This window comes from Dermacentor albipictus, chromosome 3, assembly GCF_038994185.2.
Source record: "Dermacentor albipictus isolate Rhodes 1998 colony chromosome 3, USDA_Dalb.pri_finalv2, whole genome shotgun sequence".
NCBI lineage: Eukaryota > Metazoa > Arthropoda > Arachnida > Ixodida > Ixodidae > Dermacentor > Dermacentor albipictus.
In genome coordinates, this window is record NC_091823.1 from 17,786,645 (window position 1) to 17,799,550 (window position 12,906).

The following is a 12,906-nucleotide window of genomic DNA, read 5'->3' on the forward strand; positions in this document are numbered from 1 at the left end:
GTTGGTGCCAATCGTGAAATGGCGCAACCGAGTGCGATGGATGATAGCCCTGAATCGGGCAGTAGTAGCGGATAAAAAAGAAAAGAAAGGAAAGAACATTAGTACAAAAACTGATTTTAGGAATATTCAACACGAATACATAAATCAACACAACGATGTGACACGTCCCGTTATACTATTGTGCTTTGAACTTAAATAAATAAATAAATTGTAATGAAGCAGACGCGCCCCTGTGTATGTGCCGTCTGAAGAGGAAGACGAAGGGCCGTGCCGTGATCTCGAGCGACCCCGTGCTTCGGACAGCCCTTGCAGTGCCTTGTTTTGCCTAGCGTTCCACAACGTCGTGAACGAGAATAAACCTCATCGCATTTGGTGGAGGTTGCTGAGATCCTTCGCCTCGTCCTGGAGCTCCGCACTCGAACCCTGCCAACAAGATCGCCTTGCACTATGCCTGATCCCGCCACCTCGTTGCCCGCCCCACCGGCTGCCACTGTCATCTGCGCCGGCGTCCCTCGTCAGCGCGACCCACCCATTTTCAGTGGGACCGCCGAACACGACGTGGAAGACTGGCTCTCATCGTACGAACGTGTAAGTGCCCATAACCCATGGGATGACCAGTCTAAGCTGACCAACGTGCCGTTCTACCTCGCCGACGTAGCCAAACTTTGGTTCTTCAACCACGAATCAGACTTTACAAGCTGGTCCGCCTTTAAGACTCTGTTTGCAGAAGTGTTTGATCGCCCAGCTGTGCGTACGCTACGCGCTGAACAGCGTCTACGCCAGCGCGCACAGCAGCCTGGAGAAACATTCCCCAGCTACATCGAGGATGTTCTCGATTTGTGCAAGCGGGTCAATCCCAGCATGTCAGAGGATGACAAGATCAAACACATCCTCAAGGGCATCGAGGACAGCGCATTCCAGATGTTGCTGGCCAAAGGCCCAACTAGCGTATCCGTCCTCATTAACCTCTGCCAGAGCTTTGACGAGCTGCGCCGCCAACGTTCCATCGCCCGCCAGAACATCCAGCACGCCGATTCCGTCTCCAGCATCGCGGTTTCTACCGAATTCACCAACTCGACCCTCTCGCAGCATATCAAAGATTTTATCCGTTGTTAGATATGGAGCTGGTTCCTGCGATTACTTCGAGTTCCCCAGACCACATCGGATTACAGCACAGCTAATTGAGGAATGCAGAAGCAGGAAAGCGCATTCCAGAGACACGTGCAAACAAGTTTGCGACCCCCAGGTCGTGTCCCGCCGGGATTAGAAGGGGCCCTGGGACAATGGAGCTAAATCGTCCCCCTTCGCCTTTGAAGAAGGCATTCGCCACCGCTGCGGATCCGAGTCACGGGATTAGCAGGTGGGCATCCGACAATGAAGCAGGTGCACGAGCGCCCCCCCGCTCCTTCTCCAGCCTACAAGTGGATTGCCAGTCTGCGTGGCAAGACCGCAGAGAGCCCCGACAGGTGTGCCCCGCGACACGGGCGCCTACCATTGGCTGCAAGTGGCGTCATCGGAGTGGACTCTCCCATTGGTCAAACATGACGTGACTTGCAGTGCTCGAAGGGCTTATAAGAAGCCTTCCAGAGAGACCTGAGCATCCTGGGATATGCCCTGATTCCCTGATTCACCTCTCTCGAACTTCTTGCCGCGGGCCGCAGCGTCCGAGTTGCTGCCGGCCCGTAATGTCTGTACGAATGTTACTGGACGCTCAACCTCCCTGTACATAATGTAGAATAAATCCCTCCCAAGTTTGGTGGTTTTCATCCCGACGTCCCGTCCTCCAAACCCTACACCGTGAAGAGGTGGCCAGGCAGCACTCGCTGCTGCCTCACAGTGACGCACCTACGGCAGCTTTGCCTCCAACGCTGCAGGAAGCCATCCGAAATCACATATCTGAAGCACTTCCTGCAGCTCCTACAACCCCCCCACCCAACCCTATGAGTGTGCCGCTGGCCCATACCAACTTTGCCAACCACCCTACGTCGCTGCCGCTCAGTTATGCAGCCGTGGTTGCACGGCCACCTGCGCAGACCGCTTCCTTTCCATCGCCCATGAATCCGGCTTCATTTCAAGTTGCCCGACCGTCACCACACTTTTTTCGTCCCACCGAGACGTGGCGCACTCAAGACAACCGGCCTATCTGCTTCGCCTGCGGCATTGCTGGCCATGTGGCACGCTTCTGTCGCCGCCGCGCCTCAACTGCGTGTACCAGCTTTGACAGGCCCCGCTACGCATCACAATACGCCGCCACGCCTCCATTATCACCGCGACGTCTCGACACTGATCGCCGGTTGGAAACTCGGCGTTCCCCTTCCCCTCGTCGGCGTTCGATTTCGCCCCTGCGTCGTCGAGTTCCCACTGAAGAGGGAAACTAACTGCTGCAGTTCCTGAGGCAAGAACTGCAAATACGTCGATTTTCTCAAGACCTCAATCTTCGCCGCAAAATGTAATTACCGTTTTTGTAGAGGGAGTACCAGCAGTGGCACTAGTCGATACCGGAGCAGCCGTTTCCGTCATTCACGAGGGCCTTTGCCGCAAGCTACGAAAAGTGACTACAGCTCGCTCTGGCCTGGTGCTCGCCACTGCCAGCGCGCAGCGAATCCACCCTTCAGCTGTATGCACGGCCCGTGTCGTCATCAACGACGTTCTGTACATAATCGAGTGTTTCGTGCTACCATCGTGCTCTCACGACCTCATCATTGGTTGGGATTTCCTGTCACGTCATCATGCTGTCATTGACTGTTCACGTGCAGAAGTGTCGCTTTTACCACTATGTGAATCACTGCCGACCAGCTCTCCTCACTTTGCCGACAAAGTCACTGTTGATGCCGACACAACCGTACCTCCTGAGTCGTCGATGGCTGTTGTCTTGTCGTCTGATTCCGCATCTGACGCCACCGTAGTGTTCACGCCGTCCGATGTGTTTGCTCAACGCAAGGGCATTGTTCTTCCGTTTGCCGTGCTTACTGTAACCTCTGGCTCAACTGTGATGCTGGTCACCAACTACTACCGGTACCCGATCAGCCTACTGCGTGGAGAGACGGTAGGATACTTTCAAGCGGTCGACTACGTCGACGACTTCGATGTTCCTGCCGCCTCCCTCCGTCACCTTGACGCCATCGCTTCGGTCTCCGGCTCATCACCTTCAGTGGGTTTTGACAAGGCCATCGACCCTGCACTTTCCCCATCTCATCGCCGCCAACTTCTCGCTCTCCTTCACAAGTTTGTCTCTTCTTTCGACTGTCATCAGACGTCACTGGGCCGTGCCACCGGTGTTTCTCACATCATCGACACTGGTTCCCACTCCCCCTTGCGACAGCGCCCGTATCGTGTCTCTGCCGAAGAGCGCCGAATCACCACGGAGCACGTGGACGACATGCTCCAACGTAAAGTCATGCGTCCCTCTCAAAGTCCTTAGTCTTCACCTGTCGTATTGGTGAGGAAAAAAGATGGCTCCATTCGCTTTTGTATCGACTACAGACGCCTAAACAAGATAACGAGGAAAGACGTTTATCCTCTGCCTCGAATCGATGACGCTCTCGACTGTTTACAAGGCGCAGAATACTTCAGTTCCTTGGATCTGCGCTCCGGGTACTGGCAAGTTCCCATGGCCAAGCCTGACCGTCCGAAAACCGCATTCGTTACACCCGATGGCCTCTACGAATTTAACGTCATGCCCTTCGGGTTGTGCAACGCGCCTGCTACTTTTGAGCGTATGATCGACACCATCCTTCGTGGCCACAAATGGAAGACCTGTTTATGTTACCTCGACGACATCGTCGTCTTCTCAACCGATTTTCCGACGCACCTCGCTCGCCTGCATGACATTCTGACCTGTCTCGCCTCTGCCGGTCTACAGCTTAACCTCAAAAAGTGCCGCTTTGCTGCAAGCAAGCTAACCATATTGGGTCACGTTATCTCAAAAGACGGCGTCCTCCCGGATCCAGACAAGCTCCGCGCTGTTGCAGAGTTCCCAAGGCCCACGTCTATCAAAACCCTCCGAAGTTTTATTGGCTTATGTTCTTATTTTCGTCGCTTCGTACGCAATTTCGCATCCATCATGGCGCCTTTGACAAGTTTACTTTCCGCCAGTAACGGCATAGCAGCATGGTCACCTGAATGTGATGCAGCATTTCAGCACTTGCGCCACTTGTTGACCTCACCACCGATTCTTCGCCACTACGACCCTGATGCTCCCACGGAAGTCCATACTGACGCCAGCGGAGTTGGCCTTGGCGCGGTCTTAGCGCAACGGAAAGCTGGCTATGATGAATACGTCGTCGCTTATGCGAGCCGTACTCTAAAGAAAGCAGAATTAAATTACTCCGTCACAGAAAAGGAGTGTCTAGCGATCATCTGGGCATTAAGCAAGTTTCGCCCATACCTTTACGGCCGTTCTTTCGCCGTTGTTACTGACCACCATGCCCTTTGTTGGCTTTCTTCCTTGAAAGACCCGTCTGGACGCTTGGGACGTTGGGCGCTTCGCTTGCAAGAGTACGACATCCGCGTCATGTACCGCTCTGGTCGCAAGCACTCCGACGCTGATGCGCTCTCTCGCTCCCCACTGACGCCTGATTTGGCGTCGTTGTCAGCTTCCTCGTCCACCCTGTCACCGTTCACCATCCCTGACATGCTCACAGAGCAGCGCAAGGACCCATCCCTTGCAATGTTACTCGACTACCTTGCTGCTCCGTCTGATGTCCCTTCGACACGAGCACTGCGTCGCCAAGCAACCCACTTCTCAGTGCGGGACAACATTCTATATCGCCGAAACTACATGCCCGACGGACGCAAATGGCTCCTCGCTATACCTCGTCATATGCGCTCTGACGTCTGCGCGTCTTTTCACGCTGACCCCCTAAGCGCTCATGCCGGCGTCCTCAAAACTTACACAAGGCTGCGTCAGCGCTATTATTGGAGAGGCATGTACAACTTTGTGCATAAGTACATTCAGTCTTGCACTACATGCCAACAAAGCAAAACACCTACACAGCGTTTCACAGGACCGTTGCAGCCGCTGCCATGCCCGTCTCGTCCGTTCGACCGCGTCAGCATCGACCTCTACGGCCCGTTTCCATGCAGCGGGCGTGGAAATCGGTGGATTATTGTCGGCGTAGATCACCTTACTCGCTACGCTGAGACTGCAGCACTGCCAGCAGCGACCGCCCGTGACGTTGGTTTTTTCATCCTTCGCAATTTTGTCCTTCGCCACGGTGCTCCCCGAGAATTACTGAGTGATAGGGGCCGTGTCTTCCTGTCGGAGGGCATCCAAGCCCTCCTCGCTGAGTGCAGGATAATTCATCGCAAATCGACCGCGTACCATCCCCAAACCAACGGTCTTACCGAGCGCTTCAATCGCACACTTGGCGACATGTTGCGGATGTATATTTCATCCGACCACTCCAACTGGGACACCGTACTCCCCTTTGTTACGTTCGCGTACAACACCGCGACGCAAGCGACCACCGGCTTTTCCCCCTTTTTCCTTGTGTATGGCCGTGAGCCATCATGCCCTTTGGACACCATACTGCCGTACCAACCTGACGCTACAGAGTATACTCCGCTTTCCGAAGTCGCCAAATATGCTGAAGATTGCCGTCAGCTGGCACGTGCCCTGACTAGTGGGACTCAAGAACGTCAAAAGACAAGACATGACCGTGCTCATCAACCACCGCCCAACTTTGTTCCTGGTTCACTTGTGTGGCTTTGGATACCAGCCAACATTCCTGGCCTTTCTTCCAAACTCCTGGCGCGTTATCACGGTCCATACCGTATAATCGAGGCCACTTCACCGGTCAACTACATCGTCGAGCCGCTCACCGTGTCACCAGACCTGCGTCGTCGTGGGCGAGAGACAGTACATGTCAACCGCCTGAAACCGTACTACGACCCGCTCATCTTCTCCGCGCCCTGAGTCGCCAGGATGGCTACGCTTAGCTCCCGGGGCATTGTAATGAAGCAGACGCGCCCCTGTGTATGTGCCGTCTGAAGAGGAAGACGAAGGGCCGTGCCGTGATCTCGAGCGACCCCGTGCTTCGGACAGCCCTTGCAGTGCCTTGTTTTGCCTAGCGTTCCACAACGTCGTGAACGAGAATAAACCTCATCGCAAAATAAATAAATAAATAAATAAATAAATAAATAAATAAATAAATAAATAGGAGATAGTAATACTAGAGCGACCTATTACTGCCGAGAGTAAAAAAAGATGCATGATAGTTTGCTTGTTTCATGCGGAAATTTAGATAGGGTACCACGTAGGTTCTTACGAGAGAAACCAAATTCGTACGCGCGAAGGGAGAAGAGTCCCCGAAAAATTTGGCCCAGCCGAAGCTGGCGAAGCTGGCGACATTCTGGGAGGCTTTTCCTTTCTAGGGAAAATCGCTTATGCTAAAAAGAAATGTTTTGTAATTTCAGTTCCGTTGCTGAATTGACAGACGTGGGACAGAGACCAACCAGGCCTGTGTAAACGAAAGTTGAGCGGAGATATTCGACAACGAATTCCAGTAAGCGAAACTTCCATGCATGCCCAAAGCCTGCGGGCTGAGGCGCTGAGTATCAACACTAAGAAAACCAGTGAGCGCTACGTTTCCACACGACACCCACGTCTACCCGCCGTGGTTGCTTATTGGATATGGTGTTAGGATGCTAAGCACGAGGTCGTGGGATCCAATCCCAGCCACTGCGGCCACATTTACATGGGGGCGAAATGCGAAAGCACCGGTGTACTTAGAATTAGGTGCACGTTAAAGAACGCCAGCTAGGTGGTCGAAATTGTCCCCAACTACAGCGCGCCTCATAATCAAATCGCGGTATTGGCACGTAAAACCCCATAACTGAATTGAATTGACAGTCGAGGATAGCCGTCTTTCTTTCTTTTTTGATTTGACACGTGTAGCAACACCAAGGAGCAGGCACACGTTGCCCGAGTGATAGCGGCGTTCCGTCGGGCCACTTGAAATCAAGACGCGCCGAGTGGAGTGCACTTTTTACATGGCGCTGTCGTCGCCGCCGTAGCCGCAGAAGCCGTGCTCTTTGGATCGGTGGCGACTCGCGGATCGCCTGCGACGGAAATGCGGCGGGAATCGAGAGTGGGCACGTTCGTTCTCCGCGCCTTTCTTTGGATGGGGTAAGAATGAAGCGATACATGCGCACTTCTGACTAGTTTTTCTTCTCGACAACCTCGCTATTCGTTGATCTGGAACGCTACGCCTCGTTTTCTACAGTGCCAGCTTCGCGACCGTGGCGGTGTTAGATGTTGAAGGACTTAAGGGCAGCGGCATGCATTTGTTGGTAAGAAATGCAGAGTGTCACTATCGTCGTGGAGACGTTCTCAAACATGCCAAACATACCAAACATACAATGGCTTTCGGTTCCGCTTGCAGCTCATCCCCTTTCTGCAGAATCCAGCGACTTTTTGAATCACTGCTCATTGTTAGCTCTTTCACAGCTGGCCTGTAAACCAACCAGACTGGCAAATGGAACAGCCAACACGCTGTACTTAATACTAAAGTCATGCCCTGAACTTGCGTCTAATATTTTGCACTTACCTGGTGTAAGTGACCACCTACTTCTGGAATTTAGTATTAACACTCCAATCTCAAAGAAGCACGCGAGCACTAAGGTTATCTTGGATTACAATAAATCAAATTTTGAGGCAATTAATACTGAGTTATCAAATTTTCACGACTTCTTTCTTACTAACTTTGATGACCGGACTGTTGATGGTAATTGGTAACTTTTCAAAACTAAACTTCACGAACTCGTAAAAAGCAGATTCCCTTGCGCAAGCTCTCCTGCAATATCAACGCTCCTTGTTACAAGGCTCACTTAAAACGCCTGGCAAATAGAAAAAAATCGGGCAAACCTTGCCGCTAGGACTTCTTCCGAAACACAATGGGAAGCCTACCATACTGCTAACACTAGATGCGTGTCAGTACTAACTCTAGCTAGGACTAAATTACTTCAAGAAACGTTGTTTTCCATGTTAACTAACAATTTCCCCCAAATTTTGGTGAGTGATTAACCCTTCCAACCACAATACTGTTAAGCTCGTTAACGATACCGGTGCTACTATATCAGATGACGAATGTTCCTCCTCTCTTAATGAAATTTTCTACAATGATTTCGTCGCTTTTCCTAATCCACCACTCCCCTTCGTCACACCATGCGCATGCCTTCCTATGAACACAATAATTATCGACCCTTGCGGTGTTGCTAAGGTTATAGAATCACTAAAAAATTTCTGGCTTGCTTGGCTTCGTCCTCATTAATCCTAAGAATTCTAAAAAAAGAACACTACCTTGTGTTTATCAATTATTCTTTCGAAAAAAATTTAGCAGTCTCTTGACACTCACCACAACCTCGCTGACTGGAAGCTCGGGAAGGTAATTCCACTCCACCAGTCTGGTAATATGAATTCGCCTTACAATTATCGCCCCATCTTCATAATCAGTATTCCTTGTAAAATATTTAAACATATTCTGTCTTCTCAACTTACCCCATTTCTCGAATCGATCTCATTTTTTTTCTTCTTCCCAACACAGCTTTCGAAAATCACTCTCTTAATTTGTGAAACCCAGCTACTCTCCTTCATCAACAAACTACACTTAATTTTGGATCGTACTTCCATGGTCAATTGTATTTTTCGGGATTACTCAAAGGCATTCGGTCAAATTTGTCGCAAACTACTTTTTAGGAAGTTAAGCAATATTAATAATGATCCAAATTTTCCTAACTGGCTTGAGTATTTCTTGACTAACCGTCTTCAGTTTGTTGAATGCGATGATAGCAGATCAACTACTAAACCTGTCCATTCCGGGGTTCCACAAGGGTCCGCTTTAGGTAACCTTCAGTTCCTAATATACAGTGTATAATAACGACCTGCCTGACTGCGTTTCTTCTAACATACTCTTATTTGCTGATGACTGCGTCATTTTTCATAACATTGCCGACGATAACGACACCAACGCCCTTCAACGTGACCTTGACGCCTTATGTAACTGATGCGACACATGGCTTATGCAACTAAATCCTAACAAATGCAAGGTTATGCGTGTAACTCGAACCTCATTCTCTTACTCCTACTATTTTTTCAATAATGTTATCTCGGATTCTGTTGCTTCCTACCCTTATCTCAGCGTGAACATAATATCAGCCCCAAACTTGACTCTGCACACCAGTATCATAGTGTATCATTGCTAACATAATGTATCGTTGTATCAGTATCAATGCTAACCGCATGTTAGGTTACTTCCGTCGAAACTTCTCCTTTGCTACTTCCTCCATCAAACTACTTCTCTACAAAACACTAGTCACCACAAAACTTGAATACGCGTCTTCCATATGAGATCCTTCTTCTAGCACTCTCATTACTACATTTGAATTTGTCCAGAATAACGCCGCTAGATTGATCACTGCCAACTATAATTGCACAGCCAGCATCACTGAATTGAAAAAAAAAATATGTGCAAATACCACGCACTGTGGGCTTAGATGTAAGCGAACCTTTGTGTGCTAGTTGCTTTGATTGACAATAATTAGCCGTCATGTTTACGGCGAAAGCTAATTTCTTCAACGTTTAGCGTTTATACAACGTTTAGTATAACACGAGAGTGGTGAGTTGATCTTAAACGTTACCTTGCGTGCACCACTGCTGTTTGTCTGCGTAGTACAGAGAACACACAGGGGGAGGTGTTTGCTTGAGGCGTTGTTGTGCGCCATATTTCAAAACCTCTGAGAGGGTTGAACATTGCCATTGCCTAGCATGGCACATCGCATCGTGACAGAAGTATTAAACTTGAATTGCCTTACGGGGCTGTGCGTGCCAAAACGACAATCGGATTATGAGGACCGTCGCAGTGGCGGACTCAGGATTAATAATGCACCGTGATGCTCTTTAACATGTCCCAAAATCTAAGTGCACGTGCGTTTTCTATTTCGCCCCCGTCGAAGTGCGGCTGTCGCGGTCGGGATCGAATTCGCGACCCCTAGCAATGCCATGTAGCCGCAAAGCTACCGCGGCGGGCACAGAAGTGTTGATTTGATGGTCGACCGCTTCCGTAGTGTCGTCTGGACCCTGCGGTGCGCTTTAATTAATGCGGCTCTGCCTCTGCACGCCCTGCGCAATTTGTCCTCTTGACATATCTGCATGTTGCCTATTTTTCAGAAATAGCAGAAGCGTACTGTACCGTACCCTGTACTTAAGCTTATTTAGTTTCCCCGCAACCGCTGTCGTGTCTGTAGTAGCAGGCTTTCCTTGCCTTCTCACTGCTGTAACTCCAAAACATCAGAAAACACCTGCATGGCTCAAGCAGGTCTCCAGTAATTAGTAATAGATAAAACTTTGCTTGCACAGTTACGTTTCCGCTGTTTCCAAAAGATTGTGGCAAATGCACCAGGCGTATTTGCCACATCCAGTGCACGGCATGTACCAGCTGCAAAGCGGCGCCGTGTACGAATAACATAAGCAGCCCATCTTTCACCTCATTGGTCTATTCTGTTTCGTTGCTCTACAGAGTTATCGCGGAGATCGGTGAGCTAGCAGTATCCACAGAACGACCGACAGAGATCGACAGCAATGGATACGACGAAGGTATGCTGGTACACTCATCACGCTCTGTGTTTCTTGCGGTTTGGCACTGGCCCAACCACGATTTTTCTATTCAGTTGCCAATATGGCACGTCTCCTCCCTGCGGACCTCGTCATGACGTCATGAGTTTTGACAGCGACTGCGGGGTCGGGTCTAGTTAATTGTTTAATGACAAAAAAAAACCGCTGAACTGCACTTTAAGGCAACCAAAACGATAACCTATGACAAGCTTCGAGAATTTTCTCCCCTCTCCACTGCAGGATAGCCAACCGGGCTCAGCCTGATTTTCCTTCCTGCCTCTTCCTCATTACCCATCTCACTCTCTTTCTCTCTTTTCCAGCCACGAAAAAAGGATTTTAAATTCGTGACGGCACATTGACGTACCGGTGGGTCTCCTGGCGGAACTCATGAAGATTAAATCAATTAAATTTAGCATGCACGTGGATGATCTCAACATCTGGGTTAACAGTGGGAGTGACGCAGCCATCGAACATAACCTACAGATAGCAGCGAATATGGTGGAAGAGTATGCGGCCAGCAGAGGCTTGGCGTGCTCGCCACAGAAATCGGTGCTGTTAATCATTGAGCCAAAAAATCAACGGGGACACGCTGGGAGCAGCAGACCCATCAATGTTTTCGTAAATGGAAATGAGGTTCCCAAGGTGGAGGAAATAAGAATTCTGGGCATGTATATCCAGAGAAATGGATGCAACCTCACGACAATCAAAATACTAGAAGGATACGCGGCGCAGGTCACGGGGATCTTTAGGAGAATTTCACTCAAAGGCAGGGGCCTCAAAGAGAACAGCCTCCGCAGACTCATGCAAGCCTTCATTACCAGCCGTATAGCGTATGCCACACAGTATCTTGTGTTTAAACGAGAAGAAAAGGAGAAAATAAGGCCTATCTGAAACTATTTGAAAACTTTGAGTAATGAACGGAATAGTTACTATTCCTAAATAGGAACATTGTTCGAGTACTTCTTGAATATTTCAAACGTAAAGTGTGCGCAATCAAACATAAAATTGGAGCAATAGTACAATAAATTTAATCCCCGCGGGCATAGCGCAGCCATAGAACATGAGAAGTCACGCAGCGGAGCAGGCTACGTCGCTCAGGGAATCATACATTAACGGCTACTTAGCGATGACTCTTCAAAGAGTCTTGTCCATTAGGAGCAAATACGCAGCTTGTTCGTATGCTGTGCATACGAACAAGCTGCGTATTTGTACCCACCGTGGTTGCTCAGTGGCTATGGTGTCGGGCTGCTGAGCACGAGGTCGCGGGATCGAATCCCGGCCACGGCGGCCGCATTTCGATGGGGGCGAAATGCGAAAACACCCGTGTGCTTAGTTTTAGGTGCACGTTAAAGAACCCCAGGTGGTCAAAATTTCCGGAGTCCTCCACTACGGCGTGCCTCATAATCAGAAAGTGGTTTTGGCACGTAAAACCCCAAATATTATTATTAAGCTGCGTATTTGTTTCTAATGCGAAATTTGTGCTTTTAATAAACACGCTTCATAACGCGCAATGCAATGGCAGAAACTTGCTAACATTACGAATACTTAGACGTGAACATCGTTTTAATAACCGTGAAGACTGCTGTTCAATATACGAAAAATATTCTGAAGATGCTCGATATACAATTCGATTGGATTGCCTTCTGCTACTATTCGATTCGCATTCAATTCGAGCTCTCAAAACGCTACTCTTCGCACCCGCCCGCTTTCCTCAGCCAACAGGTGTCTGCTGGAGAGCATCGCCGAGCGATTCGACTGCTACCCCGAGCCAGGAGCGACGCGAGACGCGTGCTCGAGCCGAGGCTGCTGCTGGTCGCCATTGGCAGAAGGCGCGGAACCCAGCCCGGTGCCCCGCTGCTACTTCGCCCGTGACCACAGCGGATACCGAGTGGTCGGCATGGCCACGCACGACGACCGAGTCAGCCTGCGGCTCAAGCGCCATAGACCTTCGGGCGTCGACGTGGACATCCAGAAGGTGGACGTCGACGTCTTGTACTACGACAGGGACACCGTAAGGATCAGGGTAAGCGCTACGCGACGGCGTGTTTGTCGTAGAAACGCCGATTACTCGACAACCTTAACATCCACGTGCAAAGAAATTTCGTTCGATTGTGGTGTAAAGGACTACCATCCTATACCTTATGACAATGTTTGAAGAAAAGCTGAACGAAGCTTAAGAACCTCGTAATTAGTACTGGTCTGAACATGCGTTTTGCTCCGTCATAGTTTCAACGCAGCATCGGCTTATATATGAAAGTCTGAACGCGTAGGCAGAATTTTGACATGTTGCATAT

At 49.9% G+C, this 12,906-nt stretch overlaps 1 protein-coding gene across 1 annotated transcript in view; it reads left to right on the forward strand.

The window, feature by feature from the left end:
* The first annotated feature begins 6,975 nt into the window (after positions 1 to 6,975).
* The window catches only part of LOC135896957 (lysosomal alpha-glucosidase-like), a 42,107-nt gene continuing 36,176 nt past the window's right edge, over positions 6,976 to 12,906 (forward strand). Inside the window, exons 1-3 of the mRNA XM_065425507.2 lie at positions 6,976 to 7,129; positions 10,518 to 10,594; positions 12,328 to 12,635. Coding sequence (XP_065281579.2) covers positions 7,074 to 7,129; positions 10,518 to 10,594; positions 12,328 to 12,635 — 441 coding nt within the window. The 5' untranslated portion in view covers positions 6,976 to 7,073. The remainder of the gene's footprint in view (positions 7,130 to 10,517; positions 10,595 to 12,327; positions 12,636 to 12,906) is intronic.